This window comes from Talpa occidentalis, unplaced genomic scaffold (assembly GCF_014898055.3).
Source record: "Talpa occidentalis isolate TD23 unplaced genomic scaffold, MPIMG_talOcc4v2.1 talOcc4.5, whole genome shotgun sequence".
In the NCBI taxonomy this organism is placed as follows: domain Eukaryota; kingdom Metazoa; phylum Chordata; class Mammalia; order Eulipotyphla; family Talpidae; genus Talpa; species Talpa occidentalis.
This window is the reverse complement of record NW_023604861.1, coordinates 93,786,891-93,812,652: the sequence shown is the minus strand read 5'-3', so window position 1 is coordinate 93,812,652 and position 25,762 is coordinate 93,786,891. Positions and strand designations below refer to the sequence as shown.

The window sequence follows — 25,762 nt, the reverse complement described above, 5'->3', positions numbered from 1 at the left end:
CGTTCTTCACTTACTGAGGATAAGGCTTGGGATTTAAGGTTTTGTATTTCCAGCTCCATGATGGGTGATGTTAAATATAGAAGGATGCTGAGGTTTGCAGGGGCTTTGAGCTATGCAAGAGTAAATACTAAAGCTTGAGTTGCAGCCAACTGGCACGCATGGAAGTCTTTGAAGAATATAATTCAAGAAGTGAAAAGAAGAATGTAAAACCTGTGCTGAATGAGAGCAGGAGTCTGTGAAACCTGGCCAACCAATAGGACCAACAGGGAAAATAAGAAATGCTTCTCTTTGTAGACAAGCCTCTGAAAGGGACATTCCATCTCCATGGTCCACTCTGAGGGCACTGCCAACTAGAGATTAGTCCATAGGACTGGAAGAAACGTTGGCTACACAGCAAAGTATCCATTCTGCATTTGGTGCAGGATCTGTGGAAGGTGGGGTAGTGGATCCCCAGCAGGTTCACAAATGCAAATGAAGCCATTGCATATAGAAAGATAGGAATAAGGACAAATTATTTTGCTACCTCTGAGCCTTCTTTGGGAGTATCACCATGGAATGTTCACAATTATTTGAAACATTTTAAGCTCGCTTGATGAATTCCTGCCCTGTCCCTGAGGAAACAGATGACCAAGAAGCCTTAGACACCCACCCAATTTCCCCACTAGTTGGAGTGATATTAGAAGTGAAAACTTTGAAGTGAATGGCTCCACTGCCTTCTCAGTCACCAGAATAAGAGACTGGTTGTATTGTTTATATTGTGATACTAAGTGTATAAAAAGCCATACATGTTTCTGTTTTCTCATTTCCAATGTTTCTGCTATGTGGATGAATAAATCGAAGTGTGCAAATTATTTGAAAATCCTCTGAGAAGATACTTTTCAAATACAGTGTTCTTTTTAACCAATAAACTCAAACTATTTTTACAGCACTGTTTTTGCCAGAAGTTGTGAAATCACTTGTGTACATAGGGGAAGTAAAGATTAAATGCCTGGCCTAAAGCCACTCAGCACCACAGAATCAGCAGTTGAAATCTCATCTCTTGCTGCCTATTTTAAGAACTGTCCTGGTTGGAGCATAACTACACTTACACAGCATTAGAGCTGGATGGGACTATTAAAGATATCTGGTTCTTCTCTGATATGTAATTCCTTTCTGCCCACCACCCTCAAAGATCTCTTCCTTCATAGGGAGCTCTGTCTCCTGGTAATTCTATTTTAGGAATTATTCAGATTGTCATATTAAGTCCAAATCTGCCTCCTTGTTACCACTCTGGAGTGGCAATCTTATCCCCTCCCCCACTTTATGTTAAAACAGCCAGTTTCGAAACTAAGTAGTAGCCTTAGATGTCATGATATTGGTTGGACAGGAACTCAAACCCTGCTCAACAGGATATAGTCCCAAATGTTGTCTCTCACAAGCCCACCAGCACATGCTGGGCTGCCTTTTAAAGTGCCAGGCACACTTCTGGTATGTAAAAGGAGTATCCCCACCCTTTTAATCAGGAAAAGAATGGCTAGTAATGCTCTGGGCCTTAAATTTTGACTGAGTTGGGGTAATTTATTCCCAAACTATCCTGATTCCTTGTCCCAGTCTGCTGCCTTATCTCTTGCTCACCCACACTGGGTTGTGTGTGTGTGTGTATACACGCGTGTGTGTGCGCGCTTGGAATATCTGTCCATGGGTCTTTGCAGCATTCAAGTGTACAGCAGTCGGGAAATGGACACTGACTTCTGGACAGTACTCTGTGTACTTGTACCCTTGAAAATAAAAGGTATCTGATGAATAGCATAAGCCAAATCCTGGGCGCTTGAATTTCTTAAAAGCAACAGTCAGGATTTATGCTCGCTTCCCGCGGGATCCGCCTCGCCTTCACCTGGGGCAGGCACAGGCCACCACACTGAAGGAGGTTCACCTAAGCATCACTGTCCAGGGATCTCGGCTGCTAAAAGTGCCCAGCGGCGAAAGGAGGCTCCTCCAGCCTAGTGCACCATGACAATCACATGGGGTTGAAAGGCTGTGTAGCCCCCAGAGCTTCCCGCCTCCCGAAGCTTCCACCGCAGGAACAGGGCTGACCGGACCATCCTTTTGGCATTTCCAGTGTCAGCTTCAGCTCGGGTTCCTGGCCACAAACCCCCGGCGCTCAGGTCCCCCCCCCCGAAATTGAGGTGCCGCCCACATTTCCACCGTGACGCCGGCGCAGGGGCTCGGGATTTGTAGTCTCTGGCAGGGCGCGCGCGCCGGGACCCGAGCCTTGTGGACTTCACGTCCCGGCGGGCGGCGCGGCGCGGCCTGGGGCCAGGGGCGGGGCCGCTCGGCCCTTTAAACCTCTCTGGGCTGCTCCGAGGGCCGCAGCTGGAGACGGCGCCACGAGGGGGCTGAGCGGGGCCAGGCGGCGGCGGGGCACTTCGGAGAGGTGCGTACTGGGCCCCCTTCCCGGGACCTCCAGAGATCACTTTGGGGACTGGAGGGAGAGTTCGGGTCCTGGGGGGCTCGCGGGCGATGGGCTGCAAGCCCAAATCGGGGTCCCCGCGCGCACGCGGATAGAGAACGGGCTGAGCTCCCAGCGTGAACCCGCCACTTTCCCTGGGAGCGGGTGGTCAGGCGCTTGCCTGCGGCTGCACCGGGGGACCGGACCCGCTCCCTGGCTTTCCTTGGCGTGCCTGTCCAAACCCCAGCCCCTCTCCCAGCCCGGGTCCCGCAGGCCAGGGTAGTGGTTCCCTCTCCAGATTTATGGCCCTGGTCACTCCCGTGGTATTCTGGTGGAACGCGGAAGCCCCCGCTGGATGTCAGAGGGGGTGTCTACGTTCCGGCGTGGACTCAGCACAAAGTTTGGGCGCTCGGAACCCCAGCGGGAGCTCGAAATCTGTGTTGACTACCAAGCCCTCCTCACCTTCCCCCCACCTCTCGCCCCCGCTATGGTCAGTCACTGGACCTTGGACTTTGATCTGTCTCTCTCCACCAGGCCAGGGCAGCTGATGGTTTTGGAGAAATTTCTTAAGGTAGCCGGACCCGCCCCCTTTCCCCCACCCATCTCTTGTCCTCTCCCCCACACCACCACCATCCTGGCTTCCCTCCCTCATGACCGCCTGGATCCTCCTTCCTGTCAGCCTGTCAGCATTCTCCATCACTGGCCTATGGACTGTGTAAGTAAAGAGGGGGAGGGTTAAAGACAACTAGGGTACAAAATGGGCCCAGGCTCAGATCGAAACTGCCCATTCCAAGATCCGACAGGAGCTTGATGGCACACACAGTCCCCTGTCTTGTTGCAGGATCCAGGGTGGAACCCAGGATCACTGAGGCTGTCTCCAAAGCCTGGCCTGGTGACTGGGCACACAGCCTCATGGGACAAGCTAGCACCACTGCTCATCAGCAGGGTAGCCCCAATGCACATACTTTTTCTAGTCAGGGTAACTTCCAAAGGTCCTCTAGTTGGGGGCTGTGCTGTTCTGGTGTGTCAAGCCTCCAAGCCAGCCCACATGAGTGCCAGCCAGAACACTGATGTTGATGGGATCAGAATCATGAAAAAAGAATCAGTGGGGGAAGGCTGGGAGGGGTCTACAGGCAGAGTGACAGCTGTGTTCCCATAGGTATGCCATGGCCGTGATGAACCGCCACGTGTGCCCCGTGGAGAACTGGTATGGTGCGCTCTGCAGACAGCCTCACTCTAAAGCTCCCTTCATCTCTGTTCCCTCTTGGGCCAGGGCTGCTGCAAGCCAGATGGACACCCTGGGCCTCACTGCTCTTCTCTGACATTGGCAGCGCCTGCCCCTCCCCAGGCATGGCTTTGTGCCCACCTACCTGCTTCCACCATCCCTCACCCCTTGGGCTTCTGCCTCAGCCGGGCCTTGGGAAGTGGGCTCTTCAGCCACTGCCAGGGGAAGTTTGGGAGCGTAGTCTCAGAGAGGCCTGACGCTACAGGTCAGGGGCCCTGGGGAACCCTTTCCCCCAGTCTACTCTATATCCTGCCTGCCAGGTCCTACAACGAGTCCTGCTCTCCTGACCCCACTGAGCAAGGGGGCCCGAAGACATGCTGCACTCTGGATGATGTACCCCTCATCAGGTGAGGCGCAGAAACTGGGCGCACTGGGGAGACCCGAGGTCCTGTGGGAGTCCAAACCTAGCCCCCCAGTAAAGGCCTATCCTCGCACCCTGGGAAGAATAATTATGTCGAGGGCATATAATAACTCTACTTAACAATGACTGTCTGCACGGCGCTGTGCTGCACACTTTACGTGCATGTCATTTCTCCTCCCAGAGTGGAGGCAGCTATTATTTTCACCATTTTATAGGCAAGGAATCTGAAACCCCAGAGTTATGTCATTCGTCCAGGTCTTCTAGGTAGTAATTGGAGGCACTGGATTTCAGCTCCAGCCCTCTGATTGCGCAGCCTGAGTTCTGGTTCAAGGAAGGTCAGACCATGAAGTCCAAGGAGCCTCAGGGTCTGCCAAGCAGACCTGAGCACTCCCTTACCACTCAACACATGCGCTCGGCTCTGGAGGGTGGGATGACCCACCTTCGAGCCAACACTGTGAGCAACGCTGGCCCTTCTCATAAATCAGTGGCTTGCCTGCTAAGGAGTAAGCAGATAAAGCAAGAGAGGAGGTTGACCAGAATGGGACCTCCTGGGGCTTCTACCTCTCTCACTCTGTCCTTGCTCCTCCTCCTCCTCGTCCTCTCAGCAAGTGCGGCACATATCCCCCAGAGAGCTGCCTCTTCAGCCTCATCGGCAACGTAGGTGCCTTCATGGGTGAGTTGTGCTCTCAGCCCCCTTTGCCATCCCACCACCCCACCACCTCCCCAGAAAGGTCCAGAAGCCCTTGCTCAGCATAACCTGCCCCACCAAGAGCTAAGGTGAGAGGGCCACTTTTCTTCCTTGAAGGCCAAATGCTCACCCCCACACAGCCACCCTGCTGGCCATTGTCTGGAGAAACTGTTTACCACCTCTCTATTCCCCTCCGCCCCTCAGAGCATCTGGGGGTGGAGCTGGCAGGCTGTTGTGGCAGAGCGGGCAGGAAGAAGACACTTGACCGCACCCATACCCTCTTTCCCCAGTGGCTCTGATCTGCCTTCTACGCTACGGGCAGCTCCTGGAGCAGAGTCGTCACTCTTGGCTTAACACCACAGCACTCATCACAGGCTGTACCAATACCGCAGGCCTCGTGGTGGTCGGCAACTTCCAGGTGCACTGCCTGCCCATCCTTCTGCCGGGGGAGGGAGGTTGGAGGAACGTGGGTAAATGTAAGCACGTTTCCCTTTCTACATAGTCACCGACATGCCCTTTAGGCATAAACTGGTTTGGCCACTTAGAAAGCTAGAATGGTCTTCACTTTAGAAACATGTTTATGTCTTCAGGTTTCTTAAAAGAAAATGAACAAAGTCTAGATTGGCCAACAGTTAAAGCGCTGAATCTGTCTTTACTTGGTAGAGTAGAATGACTTCATTCTGGAGAGTTGGTAGGGTGTATTCTTGGTCATCCAGTACTTTTTTTTAAAAAAAACTCCCATGTGCCCACCTCTCCCAATAGTGCCTCACTACAGTGGCTACACTAGAGTCTAGGAGGGTCCTCAGTCTCCCAAGGATTGACCTGAGCTGCAGGGGCAGCCCCTTAAGGCTGGGGATGGGAGCAGGGGCTGGGAGGGAAAGGGGGGTAAAGGGAGAAAGCGGGACAGAAGTGGGGTGAAGCGGGTAAAGGGGTAGAGAGAGCTGCTTCACAGACCAGCCCCTCTCTCCGGGCCCAGGTGGATCATGCCAAGTCTCTGCACTACATTGGAACTGGCGTGGCCTTCTCTGCTGGACTACTCTTTGTCTGCCTGCACTGTGCCCTCTCCTACCATGGCACCACCACTCCCCAGGACCTGGCTGTGGCCTACCTGCGGATTGTGCTGGCAGTCATCGCCTTTGTCACGTTGGTCCTCAGTATCCTTCCAGGACAGAGCAGCCAGGAACTTATCCTCTAGCCCAGTCCTTCTCCCACCCAAGGGGGGTGGGGGCCACACCTTCCTGAGCAGATAACACTGCACAGCATCCTTCAGGGCGATGAGCCCTTGTCCTTTGCTCCAGCCCAGCTCTCTGGGAAGGCAGAGGGGCTTGCAGGCTCCCACACATCCTACTGAACATTTCCTTAGCCTCTTCCAGGTGGTGTCTTCTTTATCCACGAGAGTTCTCAGCTGCAGCACGGGGCAGCCCTGTGCGAGTGGGTGTTTGTCATCGACATTCTCGTTTTCTACGGCACCTTCAGCTATGAGTTTGGGGCAGTCACCTCAGAGACACTGGTGGCAGCGCTGCAGCCTGCCCCTGGCCGGGCCTGCAAGTCCTCTGGAAGCAGCAGCACCTCCACGCACCTCAACTGTGCCCCTGAGAGCATCGCCATGATCTGAGGTCTAGGGTGGGTGGCCTGCCCTGCCTCTAAAGCTCCCCAACTCTTATCTTCTTTGCATTTATTTTGTACCAAAAACAACTTGAGAAAGTATTCAGTTGGGATCCAGACATCCTCACTCCCGGAGGAGTGGCCATCCCACACCCACCTGTGCCATAGAGGAGCGGGCCCTGGCACCCACCTGTGCACGACCTGCTCCCCAACACCACAGTGTTATTTTTATGTTTAAAGGTCACATCCTCATTCACTCAGCCAGTCCTTCAGGTGCCTTCTACTCCCCAGTGCCGAGGTCAGACCACTGGGGTTTCCTGCTGCAGTCACTGGGGGCTGGGAATAGCAAGGGATAGAGAAGGGGGTGGAGGGGGCGCTGAGCACTCCCTTGTCTTCATGAAGCCCACTTTGGGCTCACTGTGCTGCACTGGGAGCTTACTTCTTCACTCTGCCCCTTTCATTCTTTAGGGCAAAAAACACAGCAGAACCACATGGGTATTTTAGTACTTTTTTTTATATATCTATTAAAAGAATTCTAATTTGCATGTTTGTGTTCTGTTCTGGAGAGTCAGAGAGGGCCTGATCCAGGGTGACTTTCCCTAGGCAAAAGATGGGGGGGAAGCCTCTGCCCCCAGGGAGAGTTGTGAGTGTCTACTGCTCTTTGAGCAAAAGACGCTAGGTGCTATCCAAATAACCCCAAGGGCCTGAAGCCCTTTCTGGGCCTTGGACAGTCTAAAGAACTGACCTGGTCTGATCATTTCCTATTTCCTTTCCTGGTCAGACTCTGGTTTGAACTTTGAGTCTTAGAGAGAGGCCGGTTAGGCAAGATGCACAGAGCAAATTTAAAATGTTAGAAGCAATTTTTGCAGTGGAGCTAAAGAGAGTCCCTGGGATCCCAAGGCTGACTAAAAATTTGCAGGACAAGGGGTACTCGGGCTAGTTTTTCTTTATCATCTTTGAGTAGCTACTAGATACCAAACCCCGACACATTTTGCTTTCCAACCACTAACACAAAGGCCCAAACCTGGCTGGTTCAATGGCCAGGTTCTTGACCTGGGCTCCACCACCCTAAGTTCAGACAAGCCAGCATGCTTGGCAGGGAGGATAAACTGGTGCTTTCTGCACCTCAGGGCCACCTTCTCCAATAGCAATAGGAACCTAGTGGAGGATGCAGAGCCCCTGCCCAGGTCTGTGATCAATGCAGCTTCGGGGTGGGTAAAGAAATCTTTAATGAGGATTTAAGGTGTAAAAGGAAGATGTTGTAGAGGACCAGCACACAAACCCAGGCGCCTCATGTGTACATTGCTCCATGGAGGTTCTCGAGTCGATGCTTCTGCTGTAGCTTTCGAGCCTAAAGGAAAGAGGGCAAGTGCCATTCCTCAAGGCCTGTGGATGGGACAGCTAACACGGAACCAGCTTTTACCGTTTTCAGGTCCTTAGTATCTGCATTGCCAAGGCTCTTGGCCCTCACCAAAGTCACTGGGAAGGCAGCCAGAGCCAGAACCAGCACCTGAGAGCCACCCAGACCTGCTGAAGTGGGGACTGAGAACACCAAGGACAGGCACTGAGGAAGCCCCATTATGATCCCCTCCACTTACCACCAGCTCCTACCTTATCTCGTCTGTGCTCCTCATAAGTGTCATCATCAGTGGGCAATTCATGGCGGCACAGGGGGCAGGAATTTGTCTGGGAAAAAGCAGGGCAGTGTCTAGTCTGGGTCTGGTCTTCATAAACTACCTTCCCTTCCCTGCTCCCAATTTGCATCTCTCTTCTCCCTTCTCCCTAAACAGAAAGAGGCTTGACAACTAGACCAGGGGCAGGGTAAGAGCTGGGAGAAAGGAAGCAGTAAGTACCTTGCTTAGCCAGGGTAGAATGCAGTTGGAATGGAAGAGGTGATGGCAAGGCATCTCAATGGCAGTCTCCTCCTCCTCAAATTCCAAAAGACACACGGGGCACTTGAGCTCTTTAGGAGGGAGTGCTGATCAGGAGAGCTATCACAGACCCTACCTCCCAGCTCCCACTCCTGGAGGCCACTCTTGCCCCAACCTGGAAAACTGAAGGTCAGACCACAGTCTGACTTGGGGAGGGGTTGGGTCTGGCAGACTTGTAGCAAACAGTGGAATTGCTGTTCTTACCAGCCTGAGAGCCCCTGATGACTGTCCTGGGGAGGTTCTCAACCACAGTCTTGGCAGCAGGTGGTGGCAGGTGGTGATCCCAATCTACTACCAACCCCAAGTCTTCAAAATCCATCCTATTGAAAAGTGACCTGGGAAGAAGGACACAAGTTCGAGACCAAAGAAAAACCCCACCTTTTTGCCCCTGCAGTACACTAAGCCTTAAGAGATAAACACCTTGTCTGGCTAGTCTAAGTAATAACAGCTACCCTTTAATAATGCTCACTAGCGAAAAGCAAAGTGAGAAATGATCTACAGCTGCTCACAAACAACCCCAGCACGCAAGCTGTTTATTCCCATTTTACAAATAAGCAACAGGCTCAGAGAAGTTACTCAGGCTTGCAGGTGTGACCTGGTAAGGCCAGATTCCAAGGCACAGTGTCGGCTTCCGTGGACGATGTTCCTAAGGAGTCAACCTACTCACACCCACTCGGCCTCTACCCCGCCCCCCGGGCTCCCTTTCCACACCTAAAGCCCACTGTCCTTCGCCCCCGAGAATCTTTTTTGTCCAGCTCGTCTCCCCAAAATCCCCTTGCCCGTGCCCAACCACGGTCCATCCAAATTATCGACCTCCCCCCAACATCGCCGCCGATCGACTTCATCCGTCCGCCCCAGAATCCGCTGTCCCAGATAACCCGCCCCCTCCAGGCAGTCCCGGGTCAAGAAACCCGCTGCCCAGGCCCGCCTCCCAGCGCCGCGCACCCACCGTGCGAGCTCCAGCAGCATGTTGGTTCGGGTCTCCTGCTCGGAGTTCAACGGCTCACAGTCGTGTTCATCGAAATAGGACGCCATGGCTGCCGGCAGCCCGACACGGCCCTCCGCCCTGGACTGCGCCCTCCCGGCGTCGGCCAATTAACTGGCCGGCTGAGAGAGGATGGCCAAGCAGCGCGGCCGAAGGGCGGGCGCACCGAGGCGTTTGGCCCCGAGAGCGGAAGTGCTCGTCCCGCCCGCCTCGTAGGCTCGAGAGAGTCAGGTGACCGCGGGCCACCGCCAATGGCAGAGGCCGAGGTGGTCAGGAAATACTCGTTCGGGCGTCCGCCTGGGAGCCGTGACTTGTGGATCTCGTTAAAGCCCTGAGAAGCCTGATAGGGTGATAGGGATCTCAGCTTGCTCGGAGGCCCAGAGGGCCTCGGGAGTTCAAATGCTAGAAGCATCTTAGAAGGATGCTCTGGCCCAGAGCCTCTGAGTCTAGAGGAAGAGCCTGGAGTCAGGGCTCTTGCCGCTCTCTGCTCTGGCCCCTGCCGGGCAATTCTGCACCCGCTGCGCTCTCGTTGGTCCCGGAGTTTGCGCTTGATTCCCTGGCCCTCAAAAAAATAAATCAATCAATAAACAAAAAGTTCCTGCTCTTCTGTGTTAGGCGCAATAATAAAGGGTGGGGTAAACCTCTCCAACCGAGAATGGAAAGATCCCCGTCAGTAAATCTGGAGCATTACCTGCAACTTTGTGACCTTCGGACTGTTGCTCCACCTCTCCCTAGATTATGGACAACTAGTGGCTTGACTGAAATAAGTCGTTTGTACACCTATCTACCCAGAGGGGTTGCAACTTTAAGAAAAACAGAAACCAGAGTCATACCCTTAAGGATTCTAATCTAAGCCTGGACGTGGTATTTTTTTAAGTTCTACAGGTGAGTCTAATGTGAGATACTAAATGATTTGGATGATTGGGCATTTAGAACGATTGCATTATAAATAGTCCCCACAATGGTCCTATCGTTACATATGTAAAACGTGAGTCCTGGAGGTCACATGACCTCTAAGAGCAGGTGCTTCCCCTAGCTCTTTCCCAGAAAAGGAAGCCAGTAATGGACACAGTGGAAGAACAAGCTCGGTGAGGGGGAAAGCACCACACAATCAGTGTGTTTGTTCTTGTTTCCTGTCAGTAGCCCTCACTCAACCTAACAAGGAACTGCTTCTGTTATACACCTGATCTTGAATCCCTCTTCCTACCCACACTTGAGTTTGAGATGCTGTTTAGTAGCCCAGGCAGAGGCCGCCCTGCTTCCAGTCTTGGTTGGGCCTTCTTGCCTTCTTTCCTGACGTTAATTACCCAGTGAGCTTTGCTGTGGCCCAAAAGGCACTGTCTTTCGGTCCCTGTGTGGCCCTGGAGCTCTGAAAGGCCTGAATTATTTCCTACAGGGAAAACTCCACGCATCACTTTAACTCTGTGTTACAGAACCACAGAAGCATTTCTCATTCACTGCCATCTGCCTCATCTGCAATCTGGAATAATGCTTGAGGGAAAATATGGGCGAAGAAATTGGGGAAGAAGAGGTGTTCAGAGGGAGAAAAGTCTATCTGAAGGTGAGAGCCTCCAGATATAAAAATCTTTGAAGTGTTTTTCTCTTTGTCATCCCATTGGTCCTCTGAGCGCCCCCAAGACATCAGAAAAATAACAGACTCCATCCTCAGGGAAACAGACTCAGGGCCTGGTTTAGGGTTGGTTGTGTCTTTACACCTGTACTCCAGAAAGATCTGTTCGTATAGAGTTGGATAGGCTAGGGAAAGACACAGAAGCGCCACCCCCACCCCCCAACCAGCCAGGGATAGAGTTGTTCAGGTGATGGCTTACTAAGCAACCCCAGGGGGAGAAGAGAGCAGGATGAACCAACCTGTAGATCTCTCCTCTCTCTCTCTCTCTTTCTCTCTCACACACATACACACACACACAAACACCAGCCTTTAACCATACAGCAGCTTTTAACCAAACAGCAGCGTTTACTGAGCTCCAGGTGGGGCTGGCCTGGCATGGCCAGTGCAGTACAGTGGGCTGCCCTCAAGGGCAAGTCTATGGTGTGATGGAACATGCAAAGGTGCATGTGTCAAGGTTGCCCTCTGGCCCTCACTGGGGTAGCTCAGATGGGCACAAACACCAGCGTTCTCTGGAGACCAGAGCTGGCCAGTGCAGCCATTTAGCCTCTTCTCTAGGCCCAGCTTTTTCAGTCTCAAGGCCCTGACTCAGCACCTGCATCCTGGGCCAATGGGGGACTGGAGTCCTTGCTCTGTGGGACAAAGATGACCAGTAGCACAATCAGGATGACGAGCAGGCAACCGCCCATCACCAGTCCCAAGTAGATCCGGCAACGGATGTTCTCCCCACGCTTCTTCTGGGCCAGGGTCTTGGTTGTCTTGCTGAAGACTGAGCTCTGTGGACACCCCCAGACACAGGGTGGGAGTTAGTGGTCCCCCCGAAAGCTTCAGAGACAGCTCCTCCCAACACTGTCCCAGCAGGGCCTGGTTTCCTCCCATATCCTCTGTGTCCTGTCCACTCCCCTTCTGGAGCTTCCCTGGGGCCCTCCCAATCTTACTTCTGGTCTCAGACACTGGTGTAGCCCTTGACTTGCAGCCTTACCTGGCTCACCCCCAGTTAATAATCCCACTCCCCAACCTTTAGGAAGGTCCACATCTTCAAAGCAAGGACTTCTACTTCACAAAGTTTACCCATTGCCTATCTAAGCTAGGGGATGCTTCAAGAAACCCAGCAGCCCCACACTGATACTCGTGTCAGCCTCAAGCCCTAACCAGGGCCTAGAGCCCCTGAGCACAGCCTGAGAGTTCTCCCCGAGGGCTCCTCCTAGCCCCTCCCTGCTTCCCCAGGCCTCACACCATGTCCAGGAGTTGGTCTGAACGCTGCTCCAGCTCTGAGAGTTTTCCATCACGCTCCAGAACCTTGTCGAAGTTGTTCAGCATGATTTCCGTCACCTCTTCCGCCTGCCGCTGGCACAACTCCAACTCTTTCCCTGCCTGGGCACGAAGCCCAAGGTCAGGGCTGCATGAAACCCCCACCTGATCCTCATCTGGTCCTGAGACCTAGAGGCCTCCTCGCCCCCCACCCTGCTTGTGTACATGCGGTATATGATTAAGAGAAAGAGCATCTTCCCTGGGTGAGTGTTACTCACCTTTAGTCTCAAGTTTCCTCCCCCTGCCCATCAAGGTAGGTGCAAGGCATTCCCATGCTTCTAGCACCTCAGTTTTCAATCAGAGTGGGACCTTTGCAGAGACCATCCTCCCACAAAGCTCACTTGTTCTGGCATGACTTCTACCCCATGCACACCTGCCCTGTGACTTCCCCCTGGCATAAGGCAGCAGCAAAGGGAACCTAGCTACTTGTCTAGAAGTCAGACAGGAAGGAAATCTAGACAGGAAGGTAATTCTGGAGCAGCCAATGTCATAATTTCTGCCTAACCAAGATCTCCCTTGCCCCCCCCAACACACACACACACACACACACACACACACACACACACCCAAGTTCAGCTCTCCCTCACTCCACATCCTCAGATCTCAGACCCCTGATTGGTCAGACCAGTTCTGCCTCCTGGCCTGACCTGTTCCCCACATCAATGTTCAAAGCCAATACCCTGTCTGCCTGGGAACTGAATCTCAGCCTTCCTGGCCTCAGGTCTCTGGCCTCCAGCCTTCCAGCCAGCCAGGATCTTCACTGGGCTCCAACTCACAGAGATGACACCTTGGATTTCCCAGCATGGGCAGCCTCACCTGACAAAAGAACTGAGCTCATATCAGAGGGCTGGGAAGGGAGGTGTGGTGTCCAAGCTGGGGTTGGGAATGTTGAGAACATAGGGAGGAGGGAGAAAAATGTGGTCACAAGCAAAAAAGGAACTGGGCTTTGGGTGCATGCACCTAAGAGCGATCCAAGGCAGGAGGCCTTTGTAGAGAACTAGATGCGTAGGAGCAGGTCCAGGGACATGTCAGGGAGATGAATACTAGCAGATTAATAAACCACAGAAACTCCTTCCTCCCAGGCGAGTCCCCCACAGCCCATCCCTATTCTCGTCTCCTTCCCACAGAGCATCAGCCAAGCTCCCTTTCCTGCCAGCCCATATTGCCTATTGTTTATAACAGACATTTTGGCACTTGACTAAATTCCACTTCAAACCAGAGAAAGGGAAGGGACCTGGTGGTCACAGAGGGCCACCTCCTACTCAGACAAGAATCCGCCTTCAAGATCCTTGCAGCTGCCTTGCACACAACCTCCAAGCATTCCTACTGTATGAGTCTCAACTGCCCAGTTGGAACTCAGGCTCCCAGAAAAAGGGCAGGGGGAGTTTCCTACCTTTACCTGCCACTGTGGGGCCTGAGAAGTCACTGTGGTGCTGACATTGCAAGGCCTAGGAGGGTGGGTCAATTACATTATAGCCTACGCAAAAGCAACTCTTACATTCAAGAGATGTTATCCCAGTGTGTTTATCTAGCTGAGCAGAACTTTAGAGAAGCAGGCATCTGACACTGAAATAGGTCAATATTTACCCATGAGCTAGAAAAGCAACCTTTCCTGCCTTCTTTAAGAGAAGGCAGGCAAGCCACGACAGGGGGAACAGTAAGTGGGGAAGGAGGAGGAATAAGATAGCAGGGAAGCCACACTCTTCTCTACCTTTTCCTAACTCAACCATCATCACTGATATTGTTAACACTATGCTATTCAATAAGCCTCTATTATTTGGAGTCTCCAAAAAAAAAAAAAAAAAGTTCAAGGTATCCCCACACTTAGAGTCCAAGGCAAAACCTTAGGAATGGACAAAGATTCAAAAATGCAGATCACTGCAAAAGACCAGTGGGACACTGGGTAAGAGTTTGTTCTGCTCCAAACGCTACAGCTGTTGTTATCTCATTCTCCAACATGGGGTGACTTGGGGTCACATTCTCCAGGAGAGCTGGCTGTGCCTCCCGCTGCAATCTACAGGCTCTTTCCCCACTGCAGAGCCAGGCCTGTCCACAGCCAAAATGGTCCAGGCCTAAAAGAACACATTAGCTCCAGGAAACCCAGAGGCCTCAGGCTCAAATCTTGAGCCCTCCTTGCCCCGCTCATTCAGAGGGAAAAGGACACTATATGCACAGGTCTCTGCGGACATGGTGAAAGGGATGATGGGGTGTGCCTGTGGGAATCCGACCTAGGGCGGGGGTCATGCTGCCTCTGTCACAGTGACCTCAGCACAGTGCCTGCCACACAGGGCATGCCTGGTAAATATTTTCTGAATGAACTGCGCCTATTCTTGAGGAGATCTCTATCAACTGGGGGAAAGAGACATACATGATACAATTAGAAAAGAGTAAAGACCGACACTGTGAGATACAATAGCGAGTGCAGGAGCCACCCAAAGAGAGGGTGATTCCTGAGAGCTGCGGCAGACAAGGTAGGATGAGCCCTGGAAGGATGGGATACAACTGGAGTGTTCCCAGTACAGAGAAACGGGCACACACTTGGGACCATGCAGAGCCAAGCCAAGGTTAAAGATGGAGATGCAGGAAAAAGTAGTAAATGTCAAGAAGAGAAAGCTCACTTGGAGGGAGGGATAGAATAAGAGCTAGTGCAGGTTTCTGAGCCAAGGGCAACACTGGAGAGGTGCCTGAGGATCATTTCTCTATTGGCAATAGACCAGCTCGGCTGGAAGTGAGAACACACAGGACAGCAGCGGCCAGAGGGCTGGAAGAGTGCCATGTGCAAGAGTGTGAGGAGATGCCCACCAGGCAAGGTGGGAACAAAGAGTGTAGCAAGGAAGGAGGGGTGACAAAGGCACTTCCTAGCCCTGCTAAGGGCCTTCAGGGCTTGAGGTTTTGAGCCAGGGGGAAGGGAGCAGCAGTGTCATTGGCACACCAAGGGTGACAGTTACGCAGGAAATGTTCTTGACAGACCATTGCCCGCTGTACAGAATATCCCTCCTTTAAAGCTCAAATCTTCACTCAGGTTTTTCCAGGCCAAATACTTTTGAAAACAAAGCTGTCAACTCCTCCCCAACCCCCCATGCTCCTGTCTCCGGTCTCTTGTTTAGAGCCTGAGAAACCTTCTTCCAGCGATCATCGTTGTCCTCATCAGATGGACCTGGGCAGAGACCAGGTGTGTCAGCTCCCTGTGGGGTCAGCACTCACCTGAGCTCAGAAACCAAAAACACTGCAGCCCTGCCTGTCACTCACCAGCTAAGTGGCTGAAGAGTGAGGACATAACATTTCCGCCGACCTTCCACTTCTTCAACTGTAAAGTGTTGACAATAAAATACTATCCACCATAATGTTAGCTAAGGTATGTGACCGCATAAAGTGCTTAGTACAATAACTGACACATAATAAATGCTAAGAAACAATAGCTTCTGATCCCCCTCCCTTTGCAGGCAAGGGCTGTTTCTATCACTAATAAATCCTCCTGAGCTTAAAAAAAAAAATACAATAGCTACTATTATTGTTATAGCCGAAATTTCCCTAAGATTTATTTTTTTGGCAGTCAGATCCCAAGAACTAACAATCCTCGTCAATAAAACCTCTTAGCTATTTTTACAAAATACACAGCCAAGTAAGCTCTTCCTTATTGCAAACTTGTGCACTTCATTGTTTCTAACTTAATACAGAATTTCTCGCAATCTTTGCTAGCCCACCACTAGTAGAGGTTTCACATCTTGACAAAATAACCGGCATCACTCAGGGGCACACACTCTGTGCTAAGCGCTATGCTGCTAGTTGTTTGTTCACTTTATCTCATTTAATCCTCCCAACAATCCATTGAGAACAGTGCTATTATCCAAGTGTTGTAAGAAACTGGGGCTCAGAGGGGCTAAATCACCTGTCTAAGATCACACAGCCAAGGAGTTGAAGATCTGGGAGGTCGAGCTCGTGTAGACAGCAAGCATCATATTCTTAACTCCTGTGCTAAACTGGATGTAGGTAAAGAGAGGTCAAATGCTTGAGCTGGCTAGCTAAAGACTCACCAGATCATTTGATTCTTGCTTTCAATGGAACTTGAGGCTCGTGACTCAAAACACAAACTCTTTAGACAGTGAATGAAAGGACCATCTACAAGAATGAATTCAGCTCATCACTCATGAATTCAACTCATCGCTCATTCAATTTCCATCTTTTCCATCACAGCTTTGTTCCTACTCTAGCCCCTATACCCGTCACCACATCTGGCACAAAGGACAGGCCAAAGAAACAATGGTCGAATGAGTGACCGAAGAGGAGGAGGAGCGAAAGGAAAGGAAGAAGCAGCAGGTAGGGAGTGGGATTGAGAAATAGGAAGGCAATGACTTGGAGACAGAGAATGGAGCAGGAGTGGAAGAAGAAACAAAGGGATGGGACTAGGAGATGGGTGGGGAGAGGGATCATTGCACCCCCTCCAGGCTCTGATCCACTAGTTGCCTCAAATGGACCTGTGAGAGTCCGAGAGTTTTCCAGTGCCCCCCAATAAAGTATTCTGGTCTCAGCCTTTACTTCAGGAGTGTCCTCTCTTTCCCAGGTACTCAGGGCCAGACAGAAGCCCACTCAGCCCTAAGGATCCCATGGCCCTAATGATGGGAAATGGGCTTGGAGTTTGGTCTGTTCTCAGAGCCTCCCTCGTTTCCTGGTGTGGTCTTAGAGCTCAGCGCTACCTTCCTGCCTCACTTCCTCTTCCTGCCTCCAGTTCCCTGGAGACGAAGCCATCCCCGCATCCCGACCCTTAGTCAGGCTTCATCATCACACCTCTGCTTCCTGACAGGCACATCTTCCCGGGAGTCCAAGGGGTGGGGAGGGGGGGACAACTGACACCAGCAGTTCCTGCTTTAGAGATGGCAAGTGAGGTCAAAGACCCCAGCCTGGGGCCTCCCTGGTGGTACAAGGGGTTAAGCACCGCACTATGAAGCAATCCGCAGCCTCTGCAGCACAAGTTCCATCGCCGGGCGGCTAGGGAGCAACCCACATGACGCAGCAGACCTCTCCTGTCTCGCCTACTGCTCCCTTCAGCAGTGTATTTCAGTCTGCCTACCTGTTCTGTTCCCCACTCTGTCTCTGGTGAATCCTCTCACCCCCTGCATCTCTGGACTGTACCCAGCTCTTGTATGCATAAATAAATAAATCTTAAAAAAAAAAGACCCCAGCCTGCAGCAGGAGTGGGGGATGACTCAACTCAGGGTTATGTCGCTAGGAAGGTGTTAAGCAGGAGGCACGCTATAACGTTAGTGGAACTTATGTAGTAAACATCTTTTCTTTCTCTTTCTAAAGGCAGAAGGGAGTTTGCCCTGTAACACCCTGTTGTAAGGCTGGCACCGCCTCTAGCGTCCTATCTGCTCAGGTTTCCAAGTCCCAAGTCGGGCTTGGCTCCTCACAGCTCCAGGAAGGGCTCAAGAGGTCATCACATTACCTACCATTTCTTAGGGCAGGTTCTGAGAGCCATTATATCTCCTTTAACCAGACAAGGACCCAGCAAGGCTGGGATGTGCTGACCCCACTTCACAGAGGCGGAAAAGGAGGCTCACGGAGGTTAAGAGGCTTGCCAGGGTCACAGACCCGGTAAATGATCGCCACCGGAATCTCAGCCCAGGGGCAACTCAGAAGCGGTACCACTTTGCTCCAGGGAAGAGATAAGTCCGAGACCCGTTCACCTTGAGGGGGGCGGCCTCACTGGACGCAGGTAGCACCTTCTTTCCCGCTCTGCACGCTGCTCCTGGCAGCGTCACCTCGCCCGGGACTGGTGCGGTGGGCCCGGCAGGGCGCCCCCGCCGTGGGACACCAGACTCCTGCCTCGCACCCCCAAACCCCCTCTTTGCTCACCGCCCCGCTGCCTCGCGCCGCCCGGGAACCCTCACCATCTCGGCTGCCGTCGCCTCGCCCTCTCCGGCTCCTCTGCCCGCGGGAGCGGCCGCGGTGCCAGAGACCCGGGAGGAAGCGGAGGGGCGGGGCCGGCCCGAGGGCGGGGGGCGCGCCTGCTCCCAGCCGCCACCGAGACCGAGTCAAATCGAAAGCGTCCGACGTCCGCAACCGGTGTCGGTACGACGACTCCTCCCCAGCCGCCGCCGTCGAGCTTCCCCAGCCTCAAGAATTGGGGGCTAAGCCTGCGCAACCTGGCGCCAGGTCTGCACGCTGACCACACCACGGAGGCCCAGTCTATGAACTGGGCACAGTGGAGTGGGCTCTAAAGCAGACTCAGGGGGTACTTTCTGGGGCTGCATACGAGATGGCATAGATGGGGTTTAACTGCGGAGTTATAATTCATTCAACAAGCATCTGTGTGGGTGCAATTGTCTGACACTGGACTAGGCTGAACGGGCCCATCAAAAAATGTTTTGAAACTAAAAAGAGGTGGTAGTTGCAAAACATTGTCAAATGTACTACTGAATCATACACTTAAAAATGGTCACTTGCACAGTGTGTGAATTTCCCCTTAATTATGAAAGAAAATGAGGGAGCCTCCCTGGTGGCACAGGGGTTAAAGTCTCAGCGCTAGCAAGCTATAGCCAGCCACTGCAGAACAAGTTCCATCCCTGGCCAGCCAGGGAGATACCACATGGCACAAGCAGACCTCTCCTGTCTCTCCCACTGCTCCCCTCAGCAGTGTATTTTCAGTAGATGGGCCTGTTCCGCTCCCCACTCTTTCTGGTGAATCCTCTCACTCCCCACCCCTGCACCTCTGGCTTACACCCCAGTTCTAGTATGCATAAATAAATCTTTTTAAAAAAAGAAAGAAAGAAAATGGGCCCCCCTGGAGGAGGTGCCAGCTCTAGCCTATCTGCATTTCCCTCTTCACCAGAAGAGCAACTGCAACCCTGCTCTGCTCTGACCCTGCACCTTCATCAAAGGGTGGGTGGGGCTAGTGTGTCTACTAACCCTTCAGAGCTTTTCTGAGCTGAATTTGCCAGAAGTCACCAGCCATTTGTTCTGCACCTCACCCCTTACCACCCCCAACATCTCAAATATGGCCTATCTTGAGGAAAGGGGTGAGGGTTTCGCTCCCTGTGACTTAGTCCCTGTAAGCACAGACACAACCCCCTCCCTGGCCAGTGTGGGTTCCAAGGAAGAGGTTTCACTGCACTTCCTTGGACTGAGAGTCTGGGATTGGAGCAAGGAGAGAGAGGATGGCCAGGGTCTCTTCTGTGCTTTCCTCCTCCCTCCCCAGATATCAGAGCATGAGTCCAGAACCTGACTTACCAGTACTAGTTCCAAATCCTGTCTCCCAACCAGTCCCTTTCTTGCTCTCTCCCCAAAAATGCATTGTTTCCATTCTAGACTGCATATGGAGGAAATAGGGGCAAAGATGATAAAACCCTTCCCCCAACCAAGGCAGACTGGGCACTGGAAAGTGTGACAATGACAGTGGAACCTGGTGGGGAGGAGGGAGGCCCAGAGACAGAGAGGCCCATTGTACATGGAGGGAAAGGATGGCTACAGGCCCTGTCCTGTGACAGTGACTATGCCAGCCACAGGACAAGGGGGAGAGATGCTTGCCCCCTCAGGAGAGCTGAGACCCAGAAGCACCGCTAAGTCCCAGAAGGGCAGGGGCAGACAAGAGACAAATAGAACTTGTGGAACCACAAGAGAAGGAAAAGCAGTCCAATTCCTCCTAACACCACCTCACCCCCACTCTAGACTACAATGGGGCCACAGAAAAGATATAGAGATGATGGAAGAAGCAGGAGTTCCTTAACCAGATTCCTTTATACTCCAACCAGGTCAGCTTCATGTCTTGCCTAGCAGGACCAGCAGAAGAGTAATGCAGGACTGTGGCAAGACCCAAGGGTGGCACTCAGGAGTCTTGCCTATCTCCCTGAAATGATGCATGTCAAGATTCTGAGAAAATTCTTGTTCTTGAGACCTGTGACTGTGAATGGAACAAGAGGAGGCATAAAGAAATACAGGGAGGCTCCATGTTTCTTCTCCAAACCCAGGCTCTCCACCCCTCTCAAAACATGGGCATCAAATGGGACAGCCCAGTCAGAAGGTATCCTCAGGGAGCAAAGAACTGGAAGGGCCAAAGGCAAAACGGAGAGTGAGAAAGCACCTCACATGTGTAGGCAGACTAAAAGATCTTTATTGCCCACCAGCCTCCAGCAGCTCCCCAGGCACAGGCTGGGCCCTCTGGGTCTCCACCAACCCCAGGACCCGGGAAACATTGCCATAGTCCGGCTCTCTCCTGGGGACCAAAGTGCTGTCTGGGGCAGGCAATGTGACAGGGAGGGTCTCAGAGTGAGGGGCAAGAGGATCAAGCAGTGTTCCCCATGGAGAAGGACAGGACAGAGCCCTCTGGACACCCACGTGGAGGTGCCCCCAGGCTGGTGGGGGGGTCAGGGGGAAATCCCTAAGTTACTCAGATGGTGCCAGTGGCAAAAAGAATGATGAACAGAACGACGATAAAGACGATGACGCAGATGAGCACGATCATCTTCACATTCCTCCACCAGAACTTGCGCGCCACCTTCTGCGACGTGGTCTTGAAGTGCTCAGACTGCCGGGACAAGACAGAGTGATCCAGGGACCCCGCTGAGACAACAGCACAACAAGCCCACATGCCATAGCTTTCAGCAGTTAAAATGCTTTGCCCTCCTACCTTCACCAATGTGCCTTCAGAACAATTTTATGGACCAAGTTCAAACTTAGGAATTCCCTGGTTCCGGGGAGATCTCCACCTGCATGTGGGAGGACTCTCAGGCCTCTGCCTGCCCTCTACACTTCGTCCCCAGGCACTGTTGCATACCATAGGGGATCTCCTACACAGCTCACCCCCAGGGCTGTGACACCAGCAGCACAACCTGCCCTTGAAAGGGTAGCACTGGGGCCAAGGGGTGCAGGCTCCAGGTGGCCATGTCTCCCTGACTCCGCATTCCTTGTGGTCCCCATGGGGACTCCTGAGACTGGAGGAGGACCCAGGTAGTATGGGGGTTGGAGGTAAAGAAAACTGTTCTTCTTTTTGCAACTCAAGTTGTAAGAATTAAGTGTCCCTCTGTTAGGGGGAAAAGGATGTCTTAATAAGTCCCTTTTAAGGGCGCGGGTGAGGACCCACAGCCAGGAACCCATTCAATATTGGGGCTGCTCTATAACACCTGGACCATGCCCCCAGATTAGGCTGTGGATAAAAAATACTAGGTGTCAGGGAGACAAAGGAGCTATACCCATGATACCACACAGGACTTAGCCACAGCCAGTCTCTCTCCACTGATGTGGAGCCTGACACTTAGGCTTTGTTGATCTTAATAGTTGCTACCTCCCCGAGCAGCTGACTCAGTTCCTGGCTAGAGAGAGAGAATGGGTTCTGGTAAGAGGTATGGGAGATATTATTCTAGCCTTTAGCTAGCAGAGGACCCTAGGATCCAAGAAGTTCACTGCTCTTCTCAGCTTCCTTTTACAGCCAACTCAGCAAGTCTCTAGCAGTTTTCCATCCCCTGCCTAATAATTCCTGGAGAAGATTCTTGGAGAATTTTCCCAGAGCCCGCATTTTTTTGCCCCAGGGGAGGTCAGATCCAAATGATTAAGGGCAGCCTTCAGAGGGAAAAAATCAGTTTCATGGTAGAGAAACTCAAGAACGCCTGGAGTGAATGAGCTATCTATCTGTCTCGAAAAATGCTTCCATGGGTCAGCTCCCAACCCCTAACCCAATCCCTGGGCTCCAGCTCCAATCAGTAGAGTAGAGCAGCATCAGCAGTGGGGACTCTGCTCACACCAATTCCCAAAATGGGTGAAAAGACAAAGAAATGGCAGTTGACCTCCCTCCTGTTCATTTTGTCCCCCCCACCACTGCCCTCCAAACCCTGAACAACCTTCCCTCCTTCTCTCCCTCTAGCTCCCAGTTTCCCCATCTCACTGTGGCCTCCAGGTCCTCTGTCTTGTTGCGGAGATGATCCAAGTTTTCTCCTCTGGCCAGGATCCGTTCCACATTCTGGGTCATAATATTCTTGACTCCCTCCACCTCGTTCTGCAGGTCCCGCACACGGTCATTTCCTCCACCTCCACTGGCCTCCTCCTGGGCAGCAATGGGGGGGGGGGGTTAATCAGGCAAGTGGTGGAGGAACCCAAACACTCAGCCTCATAGCCCCGGAGAAGGGGAAGGCCCAATGTGAACTTTAACTTTTGTAATGCTTGAATGTTTACAAGAGAATGTTTTCATGTATTACTCATGTAATCAAAAATAAATGCATTGTTAAGCCTCAGAAGGTGAGAGCTGACACTAGACAGACTAGATCAAACTCCTTTTCAGCTTCTCAGGGCCCCTGATGAGGAAAAGAAGTCCCTCTCTAAACCCTCCCCTCACCCCCTTGCTTCTCAGAGAGGGTGGGAGAAGACAGCCCAGCTGGCACTTCACTACACAGAACTCCACCACTGTATTTACTAGCTCCAAGAGCCAGCCCCGCTTGCCTGATCCCACAAGGTCCTCATTAAAAGTGTCTGTGCTGGTCAGCAGAACACGCTCACCTCTGGCCCAGAGCAGCGATGTTGCTGTGATCCAACAGCAATTAGGCTCCAAAACCCCCACCGGGTCCCAGGGGAGAGAACCAACTCACTGGGCCACAAACTTCTGCTTTCCCCCCATGTACAGGCACCAAGCCACAGCCTGCTTGTGCAGATATTAAATAAAAACAGCAGCCTGGACGTTGGGGGAAGTGGAGGACAAGTCCTCCCAGGCTGATGCCTCGTCCCCAGGCCTCTAGATAAAGTTTTTGAATAGGGAGGGAAAACATTATCAAGCTCCTCCCCTCCTGACCCACTGGGCCTCCGAAAACAGGCCAGGGCTGTGGGTGAAGACTGTGTTATGAGAGAGAACTAACTTGTGGTACTTGTACAAACCCTTAGTTCTCTTCCTCATGTTAATGGAGAGCAATGGATTCCTCCAACTCGGTGGAGAGGCAAATCCTCTTGGCTTCTGTGGGGATCAAAAGCCGAGCACAGGGGGAAGAGTCCCTGCCTCGGCCTAGAATCTGCGCTGGGAACAGCAGAGGCGCTGACCAAGAATGTCACAGCACCGCCCGGCGGGAGGAGGAGGAGGTGATGGGCGGCTGGGCAGTTCTTCGCCAGGAATTCGGATCCCCTACCTCTACGGAAGTCTAGCTCTGGGACAGCACAGAGGTCAGCGGACGGGCACGGACAGACCGAGGGAGGGAGGCAGGAACACCCGCTCCGGACAGCTCACTGCTATTTGCAGCCAAGTTGTCAAAAAGAGCCCGCAGTAAGAGCCGTCCCCTCTCCCCCGCGCCGTCTAACTTTACTGTTTGACATTTCCTTTCCTGAAACCCAGCCCTCAGCCCCCGCGGGCCCCTCGTTAAAGCGGCCCCTTCCCAGTTCCCAGTTCGCTCACCATGTCTCCGAGCGGCCGGGACCTGTCAGCAGCCGAACTGGGCCAGTCTGTTTCCTCCCAGGCGGCCCTCGGCTCACTTCCTGCTTGCTCCAAGTTTCAGCCCGCCCTCCGCCCACCTCGCATCCCGAGCCGGCCACACCTCACGCAGGTTCTCTCAGGTAGGCTGGCACCCGCCAGGGCCCTCCAGCCTCCTCCCAGAGGAGAGTTCCGACTTAAAGCCACAGGCTGCCGGGCGCCAAGAGTCTACTAAAGCGTCTGCAAGAGAAGTGTGATCCGGCATTGAGACTGGCCCTCTGCTATGCTAAGCACAGCCGTCTTGTGCTCTTTACCTTCTGAATATCTGTCTCCAATTCCTAGACAGTATAATCCGCCCTAAGCACCCTGCAGACCTAGTTCACATAGAAACAGGACACAGACATGAATTTTTCTTGCTGGACAGCACTTGCTTAGAGGTTGGTGGCCGGCAGAAAGCACTAAAGCCCTCAGTGTCTGGAACGCTATAGTCTTGGACACTGTTGTCAGAAAACTCTGGGTTACTAGCCCTGTGATCCTGAGTGAACCTCTTCATCTCTTTGGGTTTTACAAGTGCTAATGCTGACCTGGAAGGGTGGGGGTGAAGAATAAAAGGACAGCACAGTGCTTGGAGCCAAGTACCATCCCCTGTGTGAATCAGGAAACGATGCCTCACCAGCCCCTCCTTTCCTTCCAGAGTTCACCAACCTGGCATTTCCCTTCAGGGGCCACCCTGGACTGGTGAACTCAAAGAGAAATGTGGTCAGAAGACTGCCCTTTGGGTCAAAGAGGGGGTCCAGGGCAAAGGATTTTTCCACCAACCTGGCTGCAAGCCAGAGAAAATTCACTCTTCCCGGATAGTGTTTATCAAGACAGAAGAACAATAACAGGGACATGCAGAAGGGAACAAACATTCCTGTCTCATCCCAAAGTAATAGTTTCAAGGTGAAAATGTCAACTTGTTTAACAAATACTTTTTTAAAAGCTCTAATAAATTTTGGACCGCCATAGTATTTTGGGCCACTTTATTCTAATTTTTAATGAAATATTATCCCCTATGTATGCCACTGCCAGCCTTGAATATACATTGATGTCCAAGAAGAAGTTAACCTTTGGCCTAGATCTGGGGATCATGAGCAGGGTGATCCTAAATGCTGACACTTGGGCCTGAGGCCTGTTCGCCTTTATCTGATCATGTGGAATGTGGCCTTACTTGCGCAAACATTACAGTGTTTGCAATGTTACCTATCGTTAGAAGACCACTGTGATAACACGCTCCAAGTGGAGACATGGAGCAAGGAAAGCACCAGACAATATACTAGTGCAGAAATGGATCTATGGGCAAGGTAGAAGAGGAACAGAGTCATTGATTCCTTTGTCATCAAGGGAGGCTTGATCCCAGTGAAAATGTAGCTTCAGTAACTTTGTGAAGAGAAGATGCATGATGGTAGGCATTGCTGCCAAAGAAGTGATCATGGTGTGAAGAGTGTTCTCAGTCTCTGGGGGATCAAAGACTTGAGGGATCAACTCTCCTATTCCTTGGTTGTGTAGTCTTGGGCAAGTAACTTTCCTCTGGGAGTTTTAGATTCCTTATCTGCAAAATAGGAATAAGAATGAAAATTGCGGGGCCTCCCTGGTGGCACAAGGGGTTAAGCGTCAGCACTATGAAGCAATCCACAGCTACTGCAGCATGATTTCGATCCCTGGCCAAGAAGGTGACCCACATGGCCCAGCAGACCTCTCCTGTCTGGCCTGCTGCTCCTCTCAGCAGTGTATTTCAGTCAGTCTGCCTGTTCTGCTTCCCACTCTGTCTCTGGTGAATCCTTTCTCTCACACAACCCCCGCCCCTTGTCTGCACCCCTAGCCTGCACCCCAGCTTTTGTATGCATAAATAAATAAATCTTTTTTAAAAAAAAGAAAATTCCTTTGCAGGACTATATTAGAATTAATTGACCTAGTTATATGTGTCTATATTTCTACTGAAGCACTATAAAAATGATAAAGGAGGGCCTCACTGGTGGTGCAGCGGGTTGAACACAGCACTGTGAAGCTGTAAGCAGCCTCTGCAGCGCTGATTCGATTCCCCACCAGCCAGGGAGATACCCACATGGTGTGGCAGACCTCCCCTGTCTCGCCCACTGCTCCCCTCAACAGTGCCTTCGGTCCG

The 25,762-nt window shown here is 52.3% G+C and overlaps 4 protein-coding genes across 4 annotated transcripts; 1 reads left to right on the top strand and 3 right to left on the bottom strand.

The window, feature by feature from the left end:
* Nucleotides 1-2,353: 2,353 nt before the first annotated feature.
* On the top strand, nt 2,354-6,946 carry TMEM150A (transmembrane protein 150A). The gene is made up of 8 exons (XM_037527756.2): nt 2,354-2,413; nt 2,963-3,143; nt 3,588-3,635; nt 3,974-4,060; nt 4,680-4,747; nt 5,053-5,180; nt 5,739-5,916; nt 6,136-6,946. Exons 2-8 carry the CDS (start codon nt 3,079-3,081, stop codon nt 6,375-6,377), a joined length of 816 nt encoding a protein of 271 aa, XP_037383653.1. The 5' UTR covers nt 2,354-2,413; nt 2,963-3,078; the 3' UTR covers nt 6,378-6,946.
* A 632-nt stretch (nt 6,947-7,578) lies between these two features.
* Nucleotides 7,579-9,455, bottom strand: RNF181 (ring finger protein 181). Its single transcript, XM_037527757.2, has 5 exons — nt 9,248-9,455; nt 8,503-8,633; nt 8,221-8,330; nt 7,979-8,053; nt 7,579-7,718 (listed from the first exon to the last, which is right to left on the bottom strand). Exons 1-5 carry the CDS (start codon nt 9,331-9,333, stop codon nt 7,659-7,661), a joined length of 462 nt encoding a protein of 153 aa, XP_037383654.1. The 5' UTR covers nt 9,334-9,455; the 3' UTR covers nt 7,579-7,658.
* Nucleotides 9,455-18,168, bottom strand: VAMP5 (vesicle associated membrane protein 5). The gene is made up of 3 exons (XM_037527755.2): nt 18,110-18,168; nt 12,147-12,284; nt 9,455-11,686 (listed from the first exon to the last, which is right to left on the bottom strand). The coding sequence occupies exons 1-3, from the start codon at nt 18,110-18,112 to the stop codon at nt 11,486-11,488; spliced, it is 342 nt and encodes a 113-aa protein (XP_037383652.1). The 5' UTR covers nt 18,113-18,168; the 3' UTR covers nt 9,455-11,485.
* Nucleotides 18,169-20,290: 2,122 nt separating this feature from the next.
* VAMP8 (vesicle associated membrane protein 8) lies at nt 20,291-23,693 on the bottom strand. The gene is made up of 3 exons (XM_037527754.2): nt 23,584-23,693; nt 22,096-22,254; nt 20,291-20,742 (listed from the first exon to the last, which is right to left on the bottom strand). Exons 1-3 carry the CDS (start codon nt 23,584-23,586, stop codon nt 20,605-20,607), a joined length of 300 nt encoding a protein of 99 aa, XP_037383651.1. The 5' UTR covers nt 23,587-23,693; the 3' UTR covers nt 20,291-20,604.
* Between the last annotated feature and the right edge of the window lie 2,069 nt (nt 23,694-25,762).

Excerpts from the sequence above, each read along its gene's own strand:
- TMEM150A (XM_037527756.2), top strand. The coding sequence starts at position 3,079 with ATGACCGCCTGGATCCTCCTTCCTGTCAGCCTGTCAGCATTCTCCATC. Across the intron at positions 5,181-5,738 it reads TGGTGGTCGGCAACTTCCAG|GTGGATCATGCCAAGTCTCT; the intron begins GTGCACTGCCTG and ends CTCCGGGCCCAG. Across the intron at positions 5,917-6,135 it reads CTTTGTCACGTTGGTCCTCA|GTGGTGTCTTCTTTATCCAC; the intron begins GTATCCTTCCAG and ends AGCCTCTTCCAG.
- RNF181 (XM_037527757.2), bottom strand. The coding sequence starts at position 9,333 with ATGGCGTCCTATTTCGATGAACACGACTGTGAGCCGTTGAACTCCGAG. Across the intron at positions 8,054-8,220 it reads TTCTACCCTGGCTAAGCAAG|ACAAATTCCTGCCCCCTGTG; the intron begins GTACTTACTGCT and ends GCTTTTTCCCAG. Across the intron at positions 7,719-7,978 it reads AGGAGCACAGACGAGATAAG|GCTCGAAAGCTACAGCAGAA; the intron begins GTAGGAGCTGGT and ends TCTTTCCTTTAG.
- VAMP5 (XM_037527755.2), bottom strand. Across the intron at positions 11,687-12,146 it reads CAGACCAACTCCTGGACATG|AGCTCAGTCTTCAGCAAGAC; the intron begins GTGTGAGGCCTG and ends GGGTGTCCACAG.
- VAMP8 (XM_037527754.2), bottom strand. Across the intron at positions 20,743-22,095 it reads CAGAGGACCTGGAGGCCACA|TCTGAGCACTTCAAGACCAC; the intron begins GTGAGATGGGGA and ends TTGTCCCGGCAG.